This window comes from Carica papaya, chromosome 1, assembly GCF_054855325.1.
Source record: "Carica papaya isolate Zhongbai chromosome 1, ASM5485532v1, whole genome shotgun sequence".
Taxonomy (NCBI): domain Eukaryota; kingdom Viridiplantae; phylum Streptophyta; class Magnoliopsida; order Brassicales; family Caricaceae; genus Carica; species Carica papaya.
The window spans coordinates 24,902,249-24,926,101 of NC_142309.1; the positions used below are offsets into that span (position 1 = coordinate 24,902,249).

The 23,853-nt window shown below is 37.2% G+C and overlaps 3 protein-coding genes across 6 annotated transcripts; 2 read left to right on the plus strand and 1 right to left on the minus strand.

The window, feature by feature from the left end:
* Window positions 1-496: 496 nt before the first annotated feature.
* LOC110816708 (UDP-rhamnose/UDP-galactose transporter 2-like) lies at window positions 497-3,300 on the plus strand. Its single transcript, XM_022045005.2, has 5 exons — window positions 497-1,190; window positions 1,367-1,551; window positions 1,751-1,951; window positions 2,319-2,480; window positions 2,576-3,300. Exons 1-5 carry the CDS (start codon window positions 1,055-1,057, stop codon window positions 2,933-2,935), a joined length of 1,044 nt encoding a protein of 347 aa, XP_021900697.1. The 5' UTR covers window positions 497-1,054; the 3' UTR covers window positions 2,936-3,300.
* Window positions 3,301-5,257: 1,957 nt separating this feature from the next.
* On the plus strand, window positions 5,258-20,036 carry LOC110816666 (neurofilament light protein). 4 transcript variants are annotated; one of them, XR_015821412.1, is made up of 5 exons: window positions 5,258-6,320; window positions 6,765-7,451; window positions 12,384-13,336; window positions 15,535-15,636; window positions 15,744-20,036. XR_015821412.1 is itself a non-coding variant. In XM_022044956.2 (3 exons), exons 1-3 carry the CDS (start codon window positions 5,439-5,441, stop codon window positions 12,966-12,968), a joined length of 2,154 nt encoding a protein of 717 aa, XP_021900648.1. In that variant the 5' UTR covers window positions 5,258-5,438; the 3' UTR covers window positions 12,969-13,452. The 4 variants fall into 4 exon arrangements, 1 of the variants encoding a protein (XP_021900648.1); XR_015821410.1 differs by having other exon boundaries at window positions 15,547-15,636; XR_015821413.1 differs by lacking the exons at window positions 15,535-15,636; window positions 15,744-20,036 and adding an exon at window positions 14,154-14,752.
* Window positions 15,640-23,441, minus strand: LOC110816665 (putative cellulose synthase A catalytic subunit 3 [UDP-forming]). The gene is made up of 14 exons (XM_088222241.1): window positions 22,903-23,441; window positions 22,574-22,769; window positions 22,281-22,498; window positions 22,049-22,157; window positions 21,788-21,962; window positions 19,423-19,689; window positions 18,988-19,333; window positions 18,767-18,904; window positions 18,560-18,685; window positions 18,274-18,486; window positions 17,898-18,192; window positions 17,231-17,427; window positions 16,742-17,092; window positions 15,640-16,635 (listed from the first exon to the last, which is right to left on the minus strand). Exons 1-14 carry the CDS (start codon window positions 22,981-22,983, stop codon window positions 16,048-16,050), a joined length of 3,300 nt encoding a protein of 1,099 aa, XP_088078367.1. The 5' UTR covers window positions 22,984-23,441; the 3' UTR covers window positions 15,640-16,047.
* Between the last annotated feature and the right edge of the window lie 412 nt (window positions 23,442-23,853).

A 23,853-nucleotide genomic window follows, 5' to 3' on the forward strand; every position in this document is an offset into this window, starting at 1 on the left:
CCCAGGTGATATTGTTTCTTAAATTTAACTTTTTAACCCCCTTTGGTAATATTTATATTTCTTTATAAAAAATGAAAAAAAATATTTGAATAATGTATGCTTTACTCAAAACTTTAGAAGACGGTTCTGAGCTGTACCTTAAGTTACCACTAAACTTACGCAATACAATTCGTGAAAATTTATTTTGGAAGATTTTCTTAATTTACCCTCCAGTGCAAATTTTTATATTAATATTAAATATCTTGTAATTAAAATCAGAAACATATCCTTTTTCGTCAAGTACATGATAAAATGGGTTTAATTTTGTTAACGCGGAAGAAAGTTTTAAATTTTGATATATTTAAAAAAAAAAATTAATATTTTTTGGAAAAATAAAAGAAAAAGGAAAAGAAAAATAAGCGAGAAAGAAGCAATAGAGGAAGTAAGTATTATTAATAAGCGGATTTCTATATATATATATATAAAAAGTATTAATGAGCGGATTTTGACCGAAAGAGGGTTAAAGCCTGGGAAGGAGGAGTTGGACGTAAAGAGGGTGAGACAAGCAAGGGAGAGACATTGGGGATAGAGAGAGAGAGAGAGAGAGAGAGAGAGAGGAAGAGAGGAAGAGAGAGGGAGAGCGAGTATAAGCCTGATTGCCCCCACCCTGGCTTTTGGGCTGCCGCTGTACCACCACTGCGTGAAACCCCTTCGCATCTTCCTCATCCTCCTCCCCTGCTTTTCCCATACTATAATAATCATTATTATCCCTCCAATTCTCTCTCCTCCCTAAATGTACATGAATTTTATGTACAGATCTTGCCTCTGCATGCCTTAAAACAGTTTCTCCAAATTCAGTTTCTGATTGGGATTCATTTACCCTATTGGAGTCTTCAAAAATCAAATCCAACAACGTCTCGGAACTTCTTGCCTTGTTGGGGGATCTGAAAGGTGAAACTCATACATCCTATTGTTGCCTTCCTTTTTTCACGTTAGCGGAATAGCCTGCTAATTTGAAAAGAAGGAAGTGTTTAAGTGGTTGTTACGGTACTTGAAGTTATAATTGTTGTTGAAAATGGATACGGCGAGCGAGAAGAAGTCGTCGGCAGTGTCCGATGTCGGAGCGTGGGCCATGAACGTTGTCAGCTCCGTCGGCATCATTATGGCTAACAAGCAGCTTATGTCTTCTTCCGGTTACGGTTTTAGCTTTGGTTTGTACTTTATTCTCTTTCCCTGATCTTTTCCTGGAATATTCTTTTCTTTGCTTGGATTGTTTTTCTTTTTTTTTTTTTGGTCTTCAAATTTGATTTCTGTTTTGAACGAATAAGATCTAATAACAACCGATCCAATTCGAATTGGTCTTTTAACGGTATTTGCCACTTTTCAGCGACGACGCTGACTGGATTCCACTTCGGGCTGACGGCACTGGTAGGTCTGGTGTCAAATGCGACTGGTTTATCAGCATCAAAGCATGTTCCTATGTGGGAGCTTATCTGGTTCTCTCTTGTTGCAAATACCTCCATCACTGCCATGAACTTCAGCCTCATGCTCAACTCTGTCGGCTTCTATCAGGTCCTCTTCACCCTTCCTTGGACTTTTTTTGTTGTTGCTATCTTCTCTTCTGTAGTTTATTCACACTAGTTTTGTTTTCTATTTTTACCTTGAGCTGAACTGCTTAGCAGCTTTATTCCGGAGTTGTTTTCTTTGCAAATTATGTTCTTCGCCGGTCTCTTCCATGCCCGCTAAACTTCTCATTTTTCCTTTGACGTAGATTTCAAAACTGAGCATGATTCCGGTTGTTTGCGTCATGGAATGGATTCTTCACAACAAGCAATACTCCAAAGAAGTGAAACTATCTGTTCTGGTTGTGGTAATTGGTGTTGGTATTTGCACCGTGACCGATGTGAAGGTTAATGCTAAAGGTTTTGTATGTGCCTGCATAGCCGTCTTGTCTACATCTCTGCAGCAAATTGTGAGTATTTTTGTTTATTATCTCGCTGCTTTTGCATTGATTAATATGTGCTCTTCTGGTTGGATCTTGGATTTATATTTTCTTCATTCAACTTTTTGATGGATTTGTTGATTTCACGGGAAACAACTGATTTGTGTAATAAAAGCGTCAATAGCACTTGCGGGATAGAGCTTTTGAATTAAAGCATAATATGCAGTCATTATGAAAATAGATCTGAATATATTGTAAGAATTGCAACAATGATCCAGTATATGCACAGTTATTACCGCCATGTTTGTGGAGGATGGTTAATCAGTACAAGCTTCATGCTGTTTAAGAAGTAATACTAAATAAAATGCTTTTCTGATTGTATTTCTTTGTGGAACAGTCAATAGGTTCTTTGCAGAAGAAATACTCAATTGGATCTTTTGAATTGCTGAGCAAGACTGCCCCAATTCAAGCCCTCTCACTACTTGTTCTCGGTCCGTTTGTTGATTATTACCTTACTGGCAAATTTATTGCAAATTACAAGATGTCTTATGGTGTCATTGTGAGTATTTTATTGTTTATGGTGTTCAGATTCACCCAAGTTTAGGGGAACACTTTTTGCTAACTCCTTCAAATGACTTGCTTTTTGATGTGCAGTTATTCATTCTTCTATCATGCTTATTAGCTGTCTTCTGTAATATAAGTCAGTACCTCTGCATTGGGCGATTCTCGGCTGTATCCTTCCAGGTTTTAGGTCACATGAAAACTGTATGCGTTCTCACCTTAGGGTGGCTTCTCTTCGATTCTGAGCTGACTTTTAAGAACATAATGGGCATGCTTCTAGCTGTTGTTGGAATGATCATTTACAGTTGGGCTGTGGAGGCTGCAAAACAGTCAAATGCAAAAGCTTTGGCTCATTCAAAAAATAGTTTAACTGAAGAAGAAATTAGACTTCTGAAGGAAGGAGTAGAAAAGACTCCTTTGAAAGATGTCGAACTTGGTGAGACTAAAGAATAGCTAAAAAGGAGCTGTTTTCAGCTGGAGTAGGCTTTTGTATTTTTTCCTGTATAATTTTTCCCCCTTCGGTTTCAGTTCATTTTACCCAACCATCTCTCTGAAAGTTATATCGCAAGCAAGATTTATTGTTCCATCTCTGACCTCCCTCAAATTCTTTTCAGAAATCTTGTTCTGTTCCATTGAAAAGTTCGTTTCTTTACTTCAATTTTTTAATCTTATTTCTTAAATTATTCCTGTGATGTTCAGTAGAGGTCAGATGAAATTGAGATGGAACTATTAGTAAAATTCATATTTTCAGCTGAAAGCTCTCTGTAGTCAGTTTTTTTACGATTGGAATATGAGATTTTCTTCAGTTTTTCTCTTTATGGAGGGATTCAAGTTAGATGATTGTGATCTCTGTCGGTTGTATGCCAGAGTCGATTATGGCAATAATGGTAATCTTGTTTTACTAAACCGATGACATGTTACTCGGGAATGGTGCCTTAATAAGTATGGCGAAATGAAATTTAGTGATTACTTACATTGCTATTCATTTCAAAATTACTTCATTTTTGGTACTGTAATAGAAGCGTTTTGCAGATGCCATACCGTTTTAGACTGCATTGATGAAATTGTTGGCAACAGGTTACAGAAAATCTTGGGAATTGGAAACTGCGGGTGTCCCATTTTAGTTGACTTTTCTTGTTGACTCCAGTTCATCTGGCTTGTGTTTCCGGTGATCCGCATCAGTCTGTTTGCTGTATGGACCGTGCAAGAGTTTATTGTATTTTTTCAAATTGATAATAATTCTTCATGAGTGCCGTCGGGGAACCAGTTTGGATTAAATTTTCTGATCTGTAGCATTGTCCCTCTACCTTATGATTATTTTTACAGGAAAGAAAACCAAAGTGGACGAACCAAAAGCAGAGAGTGATTCGAGTGGATCAAAACGACACTGTTTTTCTCGCCCTCCATCATCAATCAAATTCAAATTCAAATTCAAATTCAAATTGCATAATAATAACAAGGAACAATAATACATTTATTTTTGGTCCGCAGCGTAAAACAAAGATGTGGGTCCCGCGTTTATTTACATAAACTTTTCTGTTTATTCTATTTTTTCCATCCAGCAGTCTCCCCCAGACTCTTTCCTTCTCTGCTTCTTCCATTAAACCACTTCCTCGTTTCTTCCTTTCTTCTATTGAAATACATTCTCGTGCCACGTGGCATTTGTTAACGCCGTTACGATGGTATGGGCATTCGATTTTTTTTTTTAATTAAAAAAGAAACTATTGATAAAAAATATATATATATAGGGGGAATATGCGACAAGATCCACAATTTGACCATAGTGTTTACATCTAGATCTGCTAATTTTGAATCATATACCCATTTGATTTGATGACCGGACAAGGTCAAATTTAGACCATATATATATATATATATAAATATGTTATATTTATACAAACTTGGCAGTTAGAAAAGTAAAAAGCCTAAACTAATAAACATGTGCTGAAAATAATATGTTACGCACTCTATGAGGCAAATATTCCATTGTTGCCTATTGATAAATGAAAGCACCTCAAAATAGAAACCATATATATTGTTGACATGTATAGTGTATAATATTCATGGTATGACAATTAACAATTAATTAGGAACGCCTGAAAACTAAGTCAAAATATTTAACACATAATTTTATTGCAACACCCGACAACCAAATCAACATCTAGAAAAAGTAAAAACAATAATCTTTAATTGGAATAACTCCATCTTAATCAAAGTTTAAACCCTGTTTAATTTTTTTATACCATATCATGTTTCTTATGTTATATTATAATATATGTTGCTATATCATACATTTCACTTCTTTCATGCCAATATTGTATTTGTCTACTTAGTTGGTTTTGGGTGATCACCACTAGTCCCTTTCCTCCCTTTGTCCCCCCCATGGTTATAAACTTTTGTCTGTTTTTCAAATGAATAAATAAATTATATTGATAATAAAATAAAATATTAAAATTTAAATAATGTTCTAATATAAATTAATAAGAATAACTAAAAAAAAAAAAAAAATGAACGTGGAACATGAATACCAAATTTTCCTTCCCATTCGTCTCATATTTTTTTGTTACATTTATTTGTCTCACAATTTCATAATTTTACCCTTTTTTTCAACTTGAAATAATAAAATAAATTTATGGATAAGGTGGATAAATTATTTTTTAAACGGAAATAAAATATTTTTTTGTTAATATAAAGTAATAATAAGCAGTAAAATTCGTAACTATTATATAAAACGTGGCGTGACTTTTTTTTTTTTAAATTTTTTTTTTAATTTTTGGTGGTAAGATCACATTGCATAGTTCGTATAAAACAATTCCTCAACTCAGCAGACTTTTTGATTAAAACTAGAGGAAGCTGCAATCTGAAACCAGAGTCAGCGAAGCGGTGTTCTCTGCATTTCTCATGATTGATTATTTTGTTCTGCGGAAGGAGAAGGAAAACAAGCAGTGGTGATCTGATGGAGGATGTGGAAGATATGGATTCGCTGTTTGAGGGAATGGTGTTGTTTACGCCTTCCCAATTGACGGAACACGACGATGGCGATCATGGCCATGATCCGAGCCCAACTACTGCTTCTCAGGTTGAACGCTTATCTGATGCGGCAGTAACGGCGGCCACGACATCTCAATCGCGACAAGATCAGTACCAGGAGCCCCTGGACGAGAATCTATTCTCTGACCTCACTCTCGTGGCTCCTTCCCAAGCCCTAGCAGAACGATCCGATCCGAATCACGATTCTTCATCGCCTAGCTCGACGACGACGAAAGCAGCAACAAAACATGCAGTCTCCCGTCAAGTTTCAAGAAAGAAAAAGAGAGCTGCAGGTTTAAGGATTGGGCATGGCAGAGACTCCCCTTCTCATCACGTTAATACCGTCGATGATGACGTTGACGATGAAGACGGTGCTGCTGCTACGGCTGCTACTCCCGCAATTGATCATCAACAATGCGAAGACGCTGGATTCGGGTTGGAGGTAATCAGGGCACAAGTGTCCGAGAAGTTGAACAATGCTCGACAATTGGCCGCATCCGTGTCCGAAGCGCGGAGGGATGCTATCAGGAAGCGAAGGCAAGTTTACGAGAAGCTCAATTCAGTATCGACCGAGTACAGCGACCTCGAGAAGCAGTTGGAGGAAGCTTGTGAGGCCGAGGATTTCGAGGCTGCTGAAAGAATCAGTGAGAGCCTGGCCGCTGCTGGTAGAGAGAGGCAGGCCCTACTCACTTCACTTCGTGATGCTGAATCCTTTTGTGATGAGGTCGAAAACAAGATGCAAAAGGTTCTCCTTTCCCAGATTGCGGCAGAGGAAGAATGTGCCTCTCTACTTCACCGTTTCTCCACGGTCTGTTTTCTTTCTTTCACGGGTTATGTAATTCGTTCTCCTTTGGTTTCTGTTATCTTTACAGTATAACTTTCTGTTTTTACTTGCCACTCCATCGTGATTCCAACTTCTAAGCCATTGACCTTCTATCAGTCTCCAGGGGCTTGCTTAACCCTTTTCCATTACCAGTAGTTATGTTCCTGTAAATACGTTATGGACTAAACTCTATTTATACGCACCCGACAAGTGCCAGATTCAGGTTGTTTTATGTCTATTTCAGCGACCTTTTCAATGCGTAGATTGGCTTCAGTTAGAATCTTCTTGTACCAACAATGCAATGAATTGTTCTTTTTACTGGACGTATATATTCTACTGCTTATCCGTATTTCATATGAGTAAATATGTCTAAAGCTCTGTTGTTATTAGCTGATGGTCATGCCTCATACATGTTTTATCCTCTCTTAGGATGCTGGAAATAGTGCAAATTTGCTTCTCAAGAAAGCAGAAGCACGTTCTTCTGAAGAAATGCAAAATTGGTTTTCATCAACTGAAGCTGTGGAGGTCAAGAAGATGGAACTAGAAATTGAATCACATATTGTAGATGAAGCTCGCTCTGTATTAAATGATTCAATTGAGCATTCAGTTAAAGATGATAAGAGGGAAAAAGAATTCCTTTGCAAGAGGAAGGACGTGTTGACTAGTGAACTTCAAAAGCTACTTGCTCTGGTGAAAGAGAAGGAAAAAGACATTGAAGAGAATGACCTCAAAATCAAGGAAGTTGATGAAAGGATTGCTGATGTGATCTCTGGATTTCAGGAGGTGCACTCAAGTATAGATGCAAAGCATGGTGGCCTTCAATCAGCTCTTTCCATGATGGCCACGGAGAGTGAAGCCTTGTCACTGAGAAAAAAGGAAATTGATAAGTTCATCATTTCTGAAGAAGATAGAGCAGCAAAACTTAGAGAACTTGCTGAGATTTCTACGGAGGAAGCAAAGTCATTTGAGGAAACTGTTTTGCTGAGAAAAGATTTGATGTCATCCATCATGAAGTGCAAAGAAGACAAAGTGAGGCTCACAAAGATGGAAGATAAACTTTCTGAGGATGTCCAATTGCTCCAGCATGAGGCTTCAACTGCTAGAGCTTCCTTACAGGTTCATTTTTCATCTACTTTTGTTTCTATAAGCCGGAGAAAACGGGATACACTGTTAAAGTTTTTTCATCTTTTTTTTTGGCGGTCAATTGTATCTCTTAGTAGTTATAGGAGTTTCCCTACAGTAAGAGGAATTATATAGTAAGCCTAATTCACCTGCAGAGAAATATCATTTGGAGATCCAAGTGTTCTCTAAGGGATAAATCAATCGCTCCTGTTGGTTCAACCTCCAACTTGCACAAATTTTCTCCTTAAAATTAATAAATTCCTTATTGGTTAGGTATTCCAGATGACACTACTGGAGTGCCATAATTTTTCATACAAAGATGTATATTCTCAAATTTGTTCCCTTTGGATGTGTGCAATTCGGTTTTTTCTGTCCTTTAACATATGTATCTGAACCAGAAACATTCGGTGCATATTGTGGAGGTGTTTCTTGAATATGTCTACCATTAAGGAAAGCCATATATTACAAAGCCTGATTGAATCCACAACCACAAACACTGGCATTGATTTTAGGCATCAGAATTATTTTGTAAAGGAAACTTTACTAATAGGCCAATTGTTATTATATTAAACTGTTATTGTAGTACTGCATCCCAAACTTCACTGCTGTATAATTTTAGGCACAAGCACTTGCATTGATTTTAGGCATCAGGATTATTTTGTAAAAGAAACTTTGCTAATAGGCCAATTATTATTATATTAAACTGTTATTGTAGTTCTGCATCCCCAACTTTACTGCTGTATAATTCTATTCATTATCATTGTCCATTGATTGACAATGAAATTCATTTTGCAATTCATTTTGCAAATTTGGGAATTGCGATTGATCCGTAGGGTGGGGTCAATCACAAACAATAAACTGGCCTCAAGCTATGAGTTCAAATCAAATTTTCTAGCATGTAATGAAGGAGGATATTCTTGAGCAATTACATCTCTTGCAGTCACGGTGAATGAGGGTCCATCTTTTTTTTTTCAAGGCATCCTAAGATCTTAGACAAGGACATCTATTATCTCCTTTACTATTTATTATTGTCATAGAAGTTTTGAATAAATTATTGTTACGGGATAGAAAGATGGTTTTGTTTAGAGGACTAAAGGTGGAAGAAGTAGAGCAAACAGAGGAGATAACCCACTTATTTTTTTGCAAATGACACCTTAATGCCTTGTGAACTGGATGAAAGCGCATTACTCGATATCAGACATGTTCTATTGTGTTTCCAAGCAGTTTCTGGCCTCAATATTAACTAGCTAAGTCTGAAATGGTGAGTTTGGGAGATAGGAGTAATGCTACTAGCTTCGCAAGAGTCTAGGAATGCAAAAGGGTTGAGTTGCCAATTAAGTACTTAAGGATGCCTTTGGGGGAGATAGGAGTAATGCTACTAGCTTCGCAAGAGTCTAGGAATGCAAAAGGGTTGAGTTGCTGATTAAGTACTTAAGGATGCCTTTGGGAGCAAACTACAAAGATGTGAGGATGTGGGACCTTGTGGTGGCAAGATTTGAGAGGAGATTGGCAGGATGGAAGAAAAATTTACTGGGCGGACAACTTACTCCCTTTAAAAGCACGCTAGCTGATCTTCTATTTATTATATGTCTCTTATGACCATCTTAGTGAGTGTTACCAAGATATTGGAATCAATCCAGTATAGATCCTACGGGGCGACTCTGAGGAGAAAAGAAAATACCATTTGGTGGCTTGGGAAGAGGTCAAAAGACCATTGTATCAGGATCATTTGGGTTCGAGATCTGTTGTTAAGATGAATCAGGCTCTACAGGGCAAGCGGATATAGCGGTTCGTGAAAGAAAACGACACTCAATGGACTAGGGGGGTAGGGTGAAGTTTGGTACCATGAGTAGAGGATGGTATTCAAGAATTTTGACAAGACTTCATGGGAAAGGGGTGTGGAAAAAAATAAGTATGGGAATGGATAAAATTCAAACCTATTAGGTGGAAAGTTGGCAATGGGGTGAGAATAAGTTTTTGGATGGACTCTTAACTTGGGGAGGGCACACTCAAAGATAGGTTTCTCCATATTTTTGCAATTGCACGGCAGGAAAACATCTCTGTCCATGAGGCATTCAGAGATACTGGGGAGGAAGGGAGTGACACTGAAGTTAATGAGAAATCTCAATGAATGGGAAATGAATGAATACAAAACTCTCCTAAGTTCAATATCGTCTACATCTTTAAATGGGAGTGATGACCAACTGGTTTGGAGCGTCAACACTATAGGGAGATTTGTTGTTAAGTCTTTCTATAATTACTTGGCCGAGAATGACCCTAGAGATTAAGTTTCCCTTTTGGCAAATTTGGAAGGTTAATACTCCTCCCAGAGTTGCTTTCATTGCTTGGGAAACAGGGTGCAGATGTATCTGTACTATTGACAAGTTAATTAAGAAGGGGAAAGATGATGGTGAATGACTGTTATCTTTGCAGGAGGGCAGAGGAGAAATATTTTTTCTGGGTGTCCGCTTGTGTACAATCTTTGAATCGTGTCATATGGGTTTTTGGGGATTAGGTAGGTAATACTTGGTACATTAAGGGATGAGATTTGGGCCTGAAAGGGAATTAGTGGGGGGAAAGAAACATGTGACCTTATCCCCCTTGCTATATTTTGGGTTGTGTGGAACGAAAGAAACATGAGAGCTTTTGAGAGAGTGGATGGGGATCTTTATATGGTTAAAGATAGGTGGTTCCAAACCCTAGGTTTTTTGGTTATAGGTCATCCTGTATTTTTCATGAAAGATCTTCGGGGAATTTATTGACATTATGATATATATGCAAATATTTTTGTATACAGGTTGACCCCTTCTTGTTGCTTGTAATTAATGATATATACCATATTTTTATTTTTTTAAAAAAGAATTCAGATCAAAATAATAAAAACAGGGAGATGTAAGACATTTTCTATGTAATTTAGACTAATTGATTAGATATTGAGTTTGCATACATTTTATTTGTGCTCTAACTGTGCAAGTGTGTAATTCTAACATTCTTGACTCAGGGACAAGAAGATTAAATCATTCATGCATCTAGACCCAACTAACCTCTGTTTGGCTCAGAAGAAAAGTAAAAGTACTTAGTGGCTCAGAAGAAAAGTAAAAGTACTTAGTAAATGATTCTGGAGAATGTGATCTAATTACAAGGAAAAGACATACCTAGACTTCCAAGCTTCCTTTCGATTTACAGAAATTTCTTAGATTTTGATCATTCATAGAGACAATTACAAATCTTTTTCTAAACCCCCCATTAGAGCTTTCAGGTTTCCTTTCTTCTGGTCTCTGTTGCTGAGCTCTCTTAAAACCCAGCTCCTTTCTCCCTTTGTCCTCTCCCTCCTTTTCCCCTTCAATTGACTGGCTCTCCTCTCCTTAAACCTAGGAACTCTTCTAAACCGATTTGCTTTTCTGTGCTTGCCCTCAATATCTCCTTTGCTCCCAGCTCTCGACCTCTGTTTTCCTTGCTTGAAATCTCCCTCCAGTTTTATAGGAGAAATCAAACGCTTGCTCTGCTCGATTTCTTTTCTCCAGGTCTCGGGTCCAACTCTTTTGCTTCTGACCCCTTTCTGCTTTGAGTCAGTGCTTCCATCTTTGCCTCTTCTGCCTCTCAAGCCATACGTTTACCTTTTCCAAGTGCTTATCATACCTAAGCCTCCTTTCTCTTCTCAGATTCAATCAAGCTTCTGCCACAACAGATGCCTGTTTTTGTTTTTTCTCTTTCTGTTTTCTTTCACCTCAATGAGCACTTGCATGTTGGATCTTTCTGATACAGTTTCTCTATCTCATCCTTTTCTTCTACCTTGTGTTCTTCATTTTGCTCGTTTCCTCCTAAACAGAGAGATCTGATTGCTGATAACGAAAATTTTGTGCAAATATACATGGTGTGCATGCTTGCCTTTTGTTTCTTGCACCCTCCCCAATAACCTCTCATTTTAAAAGAGATTTGGATGAGTGATATGGTGTGGTCATGTCAGACAACTGGAGAATGGAAATTTGAACTGTAGATTGAATTGGTCCTTATTATAAAAATAAATTTGTTTCTAAAATTTCCAGGACAAAGTACCAATTTCGTTCTTGAATAATAGGCTATGTTGCAATTTAGTTCTAAAATTTTTTTCTTAGAATCCAGGCCTTCAACTTACAAAATTGTTTGAGAACGGTAATTTTTCAATGGAATCTTTTACAGAAATAGTGAAGTTCTTTCTATCTTACTTGGGTGACATAAAAAGTGGCTTAAAAATATATTACTTCTACTTAGGAGTAGGAAATTAGCAAAAATCCAAAAACTTGTCATAGCAGGCCTCTTCTTCTTTCCCAATTTTCATTATTAACATCTGCATGATTGAAATAAACAGATTAATTATTTATGATTAAGTTTATTAAGGTCAATCTTTAGTATACTTCCAAACTTCATAGGAAACAAAGAAAAGGATAAAGCAGAAAGAATATCTATTATTTCCTGTCAAAATTTTTATAGTTGTATAAGAAATCACAAAGTGAAACATTTTAATAAGTTCAAGGATAAAATTATAATGGAAAAAGTTTATGGAACCAAATTACAACATATGTTATAGCCTAGGGACTAAAAGGATAATTTTCTAAACTTTTATCAATATTTTTGCATTTTTTTAAAAATAGAAATTTGCTGAGAAAATATCTGGACATGACTGTCATAACAAGGAGCTCAGTTAACCATTTGTTATTTTAATCAATGAATCTTAAAACAAACATCTATTTGAGTGGTGGTGTTCATTTTTCATGTTAAATAATTAACTGATGGCCTTAAAGTTCATTATCTGGCAATTTTACTTGTCGAGTTAATCAACAGATTAAAGACCTCTGATTGTCCTTTTTATTAAGAAGTTAATGAAGCTGACATCTGCAAATTCACTCAAGACCCATTCCTTATAGATTTTCTTTCTGTTGCTTCCAGGAGCTATCTTCAACAAAGTCAAGCATCCAGCAGAAAGTAGCATCCTTTAAGCAGAAGATCTTTTTCATAGACAAAAGGGCTCCAGAACTGGAGATGGAAAAGAAAGTTGCTGCTGCTGCAAGAAATTTCAAGGAAGCGGCAAGAATAGCAACGGAGGCGAAGTCATTAAGTGTTGAAAAGGATAACATACAGATGGAAATGGAAAAAGCCATTTCAGAGTTAAAGAAGCTGGAGGATGATGTCAAAGAAATTGTTGACAGGTTGCAGGAGATTGAAAGATTAACTTTATCCAAGGAAAAAGAGGTTGCAATTGCCAGATTCCAGAGGTTGCTTATTGATTTCGGTGCTACTACAGCTGAAAGAGCAGCTGCTCTAGAATTGGGTGATATCGAAGAAGCTAACCTTCTACTTGTAGAGGCTGAAGCAGCTGATTCAGAAGCAAAAAAACTTCAACCAGTATACAATCTTCAGCGAGAGGAGTTTGTAAATTTACCAAAACACTTCATATCCATGGAACTTGTAGCCAATCTTGGCCGGAAGCAGTTAGCTGAATTGGCAGAATCTGTTAATCTTTCTGCAGCTTGATTACCGACCTGATTTGAGATAATTATCAGATGTCAACGTTTCAGAGAGAACCATTATCAGAATTTTCATCTACCCCATTACTGTGCCTGCCCTGGGAGTGGGAGTGTCAGTTACAAACATATCCAGATTGTAGAGATGAATTCATGTGCAATACTACAGTCTTGTGACGACAGGTTCGAGATCTGGATCGATTTTTTGCCTCCCAGGTGCTTCATGTTTTGTCAACTTGGCACTTGGCAAGACCAGCTTACATAAAATACATACAGATCCATGGAAAGGGAAAAGAAAACGAGAAGGTTTTTACTGCTCTGATGTGTCTTTACCCACAAAATGCGTTCTACTTTCTGAAACCATTTCCTTAGCAAACTGTAAGTTTTCTTCAGTGATTGCATAGTCAGATATGTTTTGGCCTTTTCTTTTTCCATCAAACTCTACATTTTTGTGTTATTTTGTAATTTTAAAATGAAACTCTTTCTTTTTTCTTTTTCTTTTTCTTTTTCTGTTAGCACATCTCCACTGATCTTTAAAAGAAGCATGTGATAGTATTCAAAGGTTCTTCTAACAGTATGATTGATGACCCAGTTTGGTTGGTCCCATGAAGCAATGGAGTTTTTTGGAACTTAGGTAAAGAGGGAATAACCCAGACCAAGGTTTTCTATATGTAGAAGAAGGATGACCTAGATCAAGGCTTTTCTTTCAGTAAGCCAATAAGTCTTGGTCTGAGTCTTACTTGTCCGATATGGAAAATCAATGATCTGGTTCTTCTGATACAAGTCCCAAGAAACTTCATGGCTTCATAGGGAACCAAGCTAATCGAGCTCTATTTGGGAGGGGAACTCACAGATTCAGCTTTACCTAAAACTATGTTATGGTCCTGATTTACGGATCTCATTATAGGATTTTACTAACAGTAAAAGTTTGTTAATAGAGAATCTAGCAATTTCTTGATTAAGAAAGTATTCAACACTTCTTCATAAATTTCTTCTTGCCTAAAATTACATAACACATTTGACCTGTTCTTTCTAATACTCGTTCACCCGCTGAACACATCACTTCTTCCCCCTAATACACCATAGTATTATCTATAACATTACTTACGTCATGAAAAAATTGCATTTGCCTCAAGTGCAAAATGAGAGAAATATTTTCAAGGGAATCTTTTAGCCTATTGTTCATCTTCTTCAGGAATTTCTAGGGTTTTTGGGTGGATAAGGTCCATCTGCATTGGGTCTACAATTTTTAGCCAAAAGAGTCTCTTTTGCATAGGCGCCTAGGATGGAAATTTTTTGTCACAGTTGAAGCACAAATGTTGAGCCTGTCTTCTCTCCAATTCTGGCACCAAAAACCGCTTCATTGTGAGCAGTTGAGACACAGAAGTGTGACTTGAACCGGGCTAGTCAGTGGATAGAAAAGGCTGTGGAAATCCAACTTCATATAACAAGGAACAAAGTTCTAATCTCAATCACCCCCTGTCAAAGGATGAGTGCAATGTCCCCTGCCCGGTTGTACACTGCCCTCTCTAGGATCATTCCTGGCGAAACGGCCAGAGAATAATTCCTCTAAATGGTTGGCCAAAAGATCAAATTTGTAGTGGTCCTGCTCGCGACCTCACGAGAAGTTTTAAGGAAGGATTCAACCATAGATTGTAGATCATTCATAACTTCTAGATCTTATACCAAATCTTTATGATCTTAATTTATGGATTTCGTTATGAGATTTTTGTGGGCTCGTTAAGAGAGACTGTAACAATCTATGATTTTTTGCTAGTTATATGAGTTTGTCAAGAGAGAATCCAATAATCTCTGAATAAGAAAGTACTCAAAACTTTTTAATAAATTTTTTCTTACCTAAAATCTGTTAAAAGAAGACATCCTGTATTTAAACAAGAGAAAAAGTAATTATCTGGAAGTGATTTCCAAAATTAAATACCCCATTGCCTTTATCTAACTGTTGCTCTCCCATGTCTATAATTAACTCATAATTTTACACATAACATGCACTGATCTATTCTCCTTAATACATTTGTCCACCTGAATTAACACACCATTTATTCTCCTTAATACACTATAATATTTACTCATAAGAAGCTCGTTGGGAGCCAAATGAGTAAATAGATTTGACTTAATTTTCAATAAAACCAAACGGCTCTTTAGGCCATAGAATGTGCTTAGTTAAAATATGCGGCCACATAATAAGCATGATGTAGAAAAACCACTGTGCTTCAGTCCAGTGGCTACTTATCTCTACCCAGTACAGTAAGGTAGGTTCACACAGCTGTATTCTAATTAGCTTTTGATAAAATTCCTATCAGAGAAAAAAAAATATCACGTAGAGAAATGTCTTGCCAAAATTTTCTGGAGCTATCTTATGAATGCTCGAATTGTTGAAGAGGGAAAAAGAATAGATGAGACCTGAAGCAAATAACCAGGATTAGACAACTAAATAAAATTTGAAAGTAATATTTTTCAGTTTCAGTCAAAATAAATCAAATTTCAGTTTGCAACTTGATGAGTCTAATTAATTTTTATCGCGATCATTACTTCTTTTTTCTAAAAGTTAATTTTAGTTTAATTTGTAGATCATCAAACTGGTGATACCAGCAAAAGAAACTTATTCAGAACATCAAACCACAGTCATTAAGCACAAACATGGAGTAAATTGCCAGAAGGTATACATTGAATCGCACCATTTTCTCTTTATTCCTAAGCTTTGTTCATTACTAAGCTTTGTTCGTTACAAAAACAATACAATATAAGCTACATTATCATTTTGCAGCAACCTTCAGGTACAGAACTAACAATAAACACGGGGACATGGTCATCTCCTTCTCGATTTTTACATGTATCAAGACGGCCTGCTTTTATTGCCAAACAACGGGAGAGAGACCCAAATAATAATTCCACTCTACTCTCTCTTCATTAAACCCTACTAATGAAGAATCAAGCTGCATGTTCTGGTTTATGTAACAAAAGGCTTATTAACCGGAGGACCTATGGTTGAAACTCCTCTGAATTTCCTCAAAGACAAAAGTAACACACATCATCTTCCCCACCAGCCAATCACGCTGAGAATAAATGCACTAATAATTACAATCCAACCCACATTCCTCAAGAACTGGACCATTTGATCTGGCCAAGAATGGATCAATTCGAACCCATAGAAGGGAGAAAATGGAAGCAAGTAAAATTGACCAGACAATGACAATTGTAGGAGTTCTGTTCTGCCGACCCAGCAGACCCTTGAGGAAAGGGTATAGGTGAACAATCACCCAAAATGCAAAGAAGAGCTTACCAAACAGAGGCCCCCATGAATCATACCCATTGTTTATCGCATTTGAGACACCAGCAACAACTCCTACCAGGTTTATTATCAACAATGTGGTGGGGGGGATAAGCAATGTAGTCCACTTAAATGCATATAGCTCTGAGAAATCTTCATCATCCCCTGCTTTTGAGGTCACGGTGAAGTTGGTATCAACACCAGCTAAAACTTTCAGAAGTCCCTGGAATACGGCAAACAGGTGTGCTGACACCCCTCCAATCACCCAAAATTGTTCATTCCTCCACCATTCATCAATTCCAACTTCACTCCATCTCATTTCCAATATACTTGTTGCAAAAATACAAATGAAGAGTGACAAAAACCACAAGCTAGCCGCATTGCTTAGCTGCAATAGAGAATATATAATTAAAGCAGTGTAGCAAGCAACATTCAATAATGAGAAGCAATTTTATATGCATTCTCCTCTGGTTATATAACAAAAACTTCAATACCTCTGGTGTGATGAACTTCCCTGTCAACAAGCACACAGCAGGGAGGGTACAATATGCCAGCAGAGGAATTGATGTCCATGGATATACAGTAGCATTTATGTAAGACAGACGCTCTAGCCACTTTAATCCCCCTCCATAACCATACCAAATTGGACAATGCCTGCTCAAGAATATTTCAATGGATCCAAGAGCCCAACGCAGAACCTGATGCAAACGATCAGAAAGATTGATGGGGGCAGACCCTTTAAATGCTGGCCTAGCAGGAATGCAATAGATGGACCGCCATCCATGGCAATGCATCTTAAAACCTGTCAAAATATCCTCTGTAACTGAGCCATAAATCCATCCGACCTGGATTGAAGAAAAAGTGAGCCATGCCAATCTCAAGTTTATGTTAATTATATTTTTCTCAAGGAAAAAAAAAAGAAAAGTTTACAGTGATCAAAAGAAGGAACCATGTAAACAAGAGCATAAAAGGACTACAGTTACCTCTTTGCCCCATTCTGTTCTGTCTTCATAGCCACAGCTGATGACATGGATGGCTTCTTTTAGAAGAGACGCAGGGCTGGCACTTCTCAGCATTCCACCATCCTCTAGCAGGGTGGATGCCACAAAAACTGGAGATTGTCCAAATTTATTTTCTAATTTCTTCTCAGACATAACAGAAAAATCTTCACTTCCAGTCCCTGCATGGAATTTCTTCCATAGTCAGATGAGAATATATCTGAGCCAGCTGGCAAGAAACCAATATTAGAACGAAAAGTAAACTTGAATCTACCTCAGAAAGTATAGAATGTTAAGAAAAATTAGTATAGAATGTGACATCAAATATTTTGAGCTGAAAGAATGCACTTAAATTTCAACACAGTGGATTCCCAAGTGTGTAATTTTTTGTTAGTATCAAGCTTTATTACTTCTCCAAGCATGCTCTCTGGGTAGAACCAAGAAGATTCATTGTCAATCTTGTTTTTGCTTCTCCAGAAACAGGATTTTTAAAAAACCCACAAAATATCTAACCAATTCGCATAATAATGGTAAAAAGCACCTTGAGTATGATGCATACCCTGAGAGTTTCCAGAACTTTAGCCATTCTGTAACTAGTGTCTATTTTGCAGGTTAAAAGTTTAGATAGAGACTAAAAAACCAAAAAGGTTACCTTCAATGCCTCCCTCAACACCTTCCATGGAGGGTATAAGTGCTAATGCTTCAATATCTCCTTTTCTTGAATTCTTTTTCTTCAGCTCATTTTTAGGTTTGTTAGTCTTCTTCTTCTTTCTCCTTCCAGAGCAACAGGATTCACAACAGCACCACTTAGGCAAGCAGTTGCACGTCCTGGTAGCTGTTTTTTTTGGTTTTGGAGCATCATAACCATAAAGTGCCTGCCTTCTGAATACACATCCAGTCCCAACATAGATAGGTCCTTGAATGCCATCCAAACCCTTCATATTAATCTGAAAAGGAGGAGCTACGAATTAGATGTTGAATGAAGATAAACTTAAGCTGTCTGAGAGTTTGGATAGATGCATGCTTACATCAAAGAATACAGTGTTTCGGTTTGCATATCGATCATTCTTGTCGATACCATCAAATCTTTGTGGGAACTGGACGTAGCACACCCTTATTCCTACGAGTGGATCCATCATGAAACACATGGCTTCTCTGAGAGCCTTACTGTTGTTAATGTAGTGATCACAATCCAAATTCAACAGATAAGGTGCATTTGTAAGTACTGCAGAGACCCTGACCTGCTTTGACAGATAGACATACAAGAATGTCAAAAAGAAAATCACACAAATCATTTTTTGCTTAACCACTTACCAGTGAATTCATTGCCCCAGCTTTTTTATGATGATTAAAACCCGGCCTCTTTTCTCGAGAGACATACACCAGGCGTGGTAATTCATTTCCATCTGTATCATGTCCTCCACTTTGCCCTAGAAAAACCTACCAGTGACTGGTGTTATATGTAACACTGGAATGGGTTATACTAAGAACTGTGGGACATACAAAATCAATATAACATACTTGAATCATCCCAGGATGATCACGAACATTATTTCCCGGCCACGCGGTGCCATCCTGCATTGTCCACCCTTCTTCCGGAACTTTTTGGGCCTTGGCAACTAAGGCATTGATTCGAACTTTAAACTCTTCATACTCTCGCTATATGTCCCATAAGTAATACATCAATGCTAAAAATCAACAAAGAATCACGAGAGAAAATCCAAATGTGGAAATGTTACTACCTTCATTTCTCTTCTTTCCCTGATAAATGATGGCAGAACCTTATCTTTGAGATAGTCAATCTTTTGAGTAAAATACCACTCTGGTGCCCGTGGCTCAATATTAAATTTTTTACAGAAAGGTACCCATTTTTTTGCAAATTCAGATGTTTCTGAAAGTGCCTCAAATGTCAGCATGGCAGCTCCATCATCAGAAACATAACATGAAACTTTGTCAACAGGATAATCTACTGCAAGAATTGATAGAACTGTATTTGCTGTCACCAATGGGGGCTCTTTTAACGGATCAACTGTACTCACAAATATATCAACTGCAGCGAGTTGAGAAGGCTGGCCCTCTTTCTCATATCTGACGAAGAGGCAATAAGCGAGGCAGTCAATAACCAAAGGTCAGAATGTGAGCTAAGTTAGCAGGAATATGAATATTATATTACTAACCTCAAGGACAACCTGTCTAGATAAGTTTCCCTCTCAATAGGGAGCCACTTAGGGAATTGATCGAGAATCCATGAAATAGCAAACCAAATCTCACAAATAACAGATACAAGCCACAGTATATAGGCATCAGTAACAGGGTGTGTGATTCGATAGTGGAAAAAGAATCCAAGGACCACAAGTCGAATTATGATGATCATGCGGTATGGGTTGAGTTGGCTTGATGGGATAGGCAGCTTTCTTGACAATGGTTGTCTTGCCTCATCCATACTGATAAACAAGCAGCAAATCATATCAGATGAACAATGAAAGGTGGAATACAGTTCACATCAAAATTGCATCATTTGCCCCATGCACACAAGTATATAAATAAGAGACGGCTATAAGATGTAGCTTTACCAGGTGGTGGAAATATAAAGAGTTTGGTCCTAAATTGCATGTGATTAGTGTTTCCATCTTAATTGCACTTTGATGAGTACAAACTCGGTCGTATTATTTGATTTTCACATGTATTTTCCTGTAGAAAATTAGACATTGCCATTTGTCCAGGAATTGCCATTTTTAGACTGTATAACTGTTGTGGGATAAACTTTATGTATATTTTCTCCTTAGTGTCACTTCTCTGGTCCCAACGCAGTAAAAGGGAATTAAGTCTTAGTTGATTGGAGGAATTTAAAGGATTTTTGGACTGTACAATTAGGGAAATGAATCTGTTTTTTTCTTCTTGACTTGTTTTTTCTACTCAATCTTTATTCTCTTTGTAAGATTTGGTTTTTAACTTGGTATTTTCTTTTATTTCCTTAGATTTTTTAGATTTTTCCCTCCAAAGGATCTTTTATATTGCTGATATAGTCAGCTTTGTTACACCATTATCTTGTTCGCCCATGTCATGAAGTTTATCCTAAAGTATGGTTAACAAATTAAAGTAGGTTAAGAATTTGGGATAACAAAGATATCCTACCCACCAAATGAGTAGTTTAGAGTTTAACTCTTTCTCTTGTAGAAGGTATAGCAAATCCTCAGGGGAAAGCTCCTTGCACATAATATAACCTAATTGCATTAAAAAAAAATGACTTATGTTTCGAATGAAAAGAGAGTCTGGAAATATAGCTTCCGGAAAAGTTAGGCAGATAACCAAGAAAGGGATAAATTGTTTGCCACTGGTAAACGATCAGGTAAAACTATTTTGTCAAAAATAGGACGGTCCTACTTATTTCTGAATTATGTAAAAACTGGAACGATAAAAATTAGCATTGATTATGCATAAATGGCTCTTTCAGACCAAGCAACGGCCTGGACTTCATGTCTATAATTAGAACTCTTCATTATACGAATTTATTGCACATTAATGAGGGTTCATTAAATATTTTGAGCCCTAGAAGCGTATTCACTTCAAAAAGTTGTGAGCTTTGTTTGTTAGCTTTTGTTTTGAGAGACTTCCTATTTGTATACCCCTTATTCTCTAGTCTCTTGAGTATATTACCAGATTTTAAGTGCTTCAATAGATAGAATTTAGTTATAATTTTTATATTTGATAAATAATTGAATCACTTTATTTGTACTATCACTTCTCCAACAATGAATTTGTATTTTCACTTACTAGAAAAGAAATTACAAAAATACGTAACTTGAATTGGATATAGAATTAATTTGGAATTAAAATGTTATTTTCATTCAAATCTCTAACTCGTCTATTCGTACAGACGTGAAATTTGAACCAAATGCAAAATAATTGTCTTCTTAATAAAAATTGTATTTGGACTAATACCGAAAGTATTAGTGCGTCAAGTTGTTGGTGATGGTAAACAAACTTCAAAGGATACTGCCTGAAGGAGAGGCCAGAAACAGAGATTGCAAAGGAACCTTTATAAATCCATGCCACTGCTTTCCCTCTTTTACTCTATAGCATATAGTTTACTTGCCACGAACTTGTACCATTAGCTCTGTTTATTTGGGCTTGTGTGTGTATTTAGAATTAACTTTTTAAGCAAACCAATTTGACCTCTCTCTTGGCTTGCCACGTATCTTGAAATAAATGTATGTAAAGTTTTATGTTTGTTTTTATCCACTAAACTTTATATTTTTTTAAAAAAATTATTTTCTCTTTTTGGAGTGTCAAGTCTATGCTATCCTAATCTGATTGATCACTTGGGATGAACAATATAAATAGTATCATTTTTTTTTTCTAAATGCAAGATAGAGAAATCACTAAAATTAATTTTCTAAAAGTTTACCAACTTCATAAAAGAGATGAATAGATCAAACCGAAATAGGCTTGGTTAAATAATTGAGGCAGATGATTATGCAAGAAAAATTAGGTAAAACATCCAATAAAAAGAAAAAGGAAGAAAAGTAAAAGAGAGCTTACAAAGGGAGATCAGGGCCATCACCATCATTATCCCAATCTTTGCCGCCACTTTCATTTTTCATCATATGTAACTTTTCTTGTTTCTGCTTCCAGCTCTCCATTCTCTCTTTCCAGGCAACACTTCCATAACCATAAGCAGCCAAGTCCTTGGAAGGATCCATGGATCTGGGTTGCACTGCAAAATAAGAGCGGAAGTATCAAGCTCATGTCAAGGTTTTGACCAAATCACTTGCTAATCATAGTAGCTGAGTAAATTATAACCTGGGATACCAGAATCTGAATGGGGAAAAGGATGATGGATCTTTTTGGCTCCACCACCCACGAGTGAAGAAGGAACCAAGGCATGTTGTTCGGGCGGGATATCATCAATCTGTGCCCACAAATCAACAGAAATCAATTCTTTTTCTTTATAGGGAAAATACAGTTAAGACTTCTATAAAAGAACAACAACATGAAGAGGGAAAATGGGGGAAAAAAAAGAAAGAACCGTTACCATTTGACCGTTAGTAAGAAGAGGAAGTTGAGGAATTTCGTTAGCTGCATAAGGGAGATTTGAGTCGGAGAATCGGCCATAGCCCAGGTGGGTATGAAGCACTGCATCAGCAAAAACACCATTCTGCAACTCCTGTCTAGTCCCTCCATCAAAATTGAGCTCATTCTCCAAGTCATCGATGTCGTCTTCTTCTTCATCTCCCTCGACTCTAGCACAGCCTGTTTATTCACAGCCACTCACGAATCATGATTGAGCCGACAGAGGAGTGAAAAACCAAGTAACAGAGGACATACCCTTGAGACGTTTGAATCTGGTCTTGCATTGGGGACAGACTTGATTGCCTTCTCTCCTCTCGTACTCGTAGCAAGTCCTGCAGATGGGAAAAGCACATTCGTTGCAGGCGACGAACGGCTCTCCGTCAGTCGTCAACCCCACGTCGTCCCCGCATATATGGCAAATTTGCCCGCGTAACTGCTCCGCCGGCTTTGGCTGCAGAAAACCCACCCAACCAAAAAGTTAAACACTAACTCAGAGAGAAAAATCAAAGCAACTGAGTATCAACTAGTTCCGGGTTCCTCAATTTCCGGCTAGTAAAGCATGAGGAAGTCGAAGAAAAGCTTACGACAGAGTCACCGTCTCGACGGATGACAACAAGCTCGTTCCGGTTGTGAGAGCCAGCCACCAATCCAGCACTTACCTCCATTGCCTCCCGCCAACTCACCTTTTCCTCTCAGTTACCTCTTTCACTAAAAAAATCCAAATCCAAAACTGGTTTACAGTTGTAATTCACGGAAACAGAGCAGTTTTCTCCACGGGCTAGATCTACACAAACGCGAGATCTAAGTAATCCCTTTAGCCACCAACACCTTTCTGCAAAAAAAGCAGGTGACGATAGATAGAACCAGTCACAGACCAATCAGCTGAGAAAACAAAAATGGAGACCCCACCTTCCTTCTCCTTCTCTTTTCTCTCTGGGCGTAGTGGCCCCTTGTCTCCCCCGCATGTCTCTCTCCAGCCCTTCGCTTCTTCTGCTCATCCCAGTCATCAATAAAAAAATCTAAGGACTTCCATTTTACCTCAACGAACAGTATCTTCTTGTTTGTTTGAGGTCCAATAATTGTTTCTCTTTTTTTCAAATCACAGTTGTAATATTCTCAAATCAGCATAGGAAAGATCGCCAAATATGGTAAACTGTATGGTGACAGCCGACAGGTGACTACTTTCTGTTCGGTCCCGTAGAAAGATTTTACGTTGCCACCCGTTTCTAAATTCGAAACCTGCCAAAAATGTCTAATACAAAGTTTTAAATAAACTATAATCCTTAATTGCAATTTGTGGCAAATCATATATTAAAAAAATCTTATGTACGGAAATAACATGTTATTCTTTTTTTAAAAGAAGATTAGTGTATAATTAACAATAACTTGTTTGTTCCGAGAACAAAATTAGAGGTGGTCTAATTTAATTTATAAAAACAAATAAATAATCATTTTTCAAAAAAAAAGTAAATTAATCTAATTATGTTGCAATACAGCAATAAATAATTAAATTGAAAAAGGAAGTTGTCTTAACT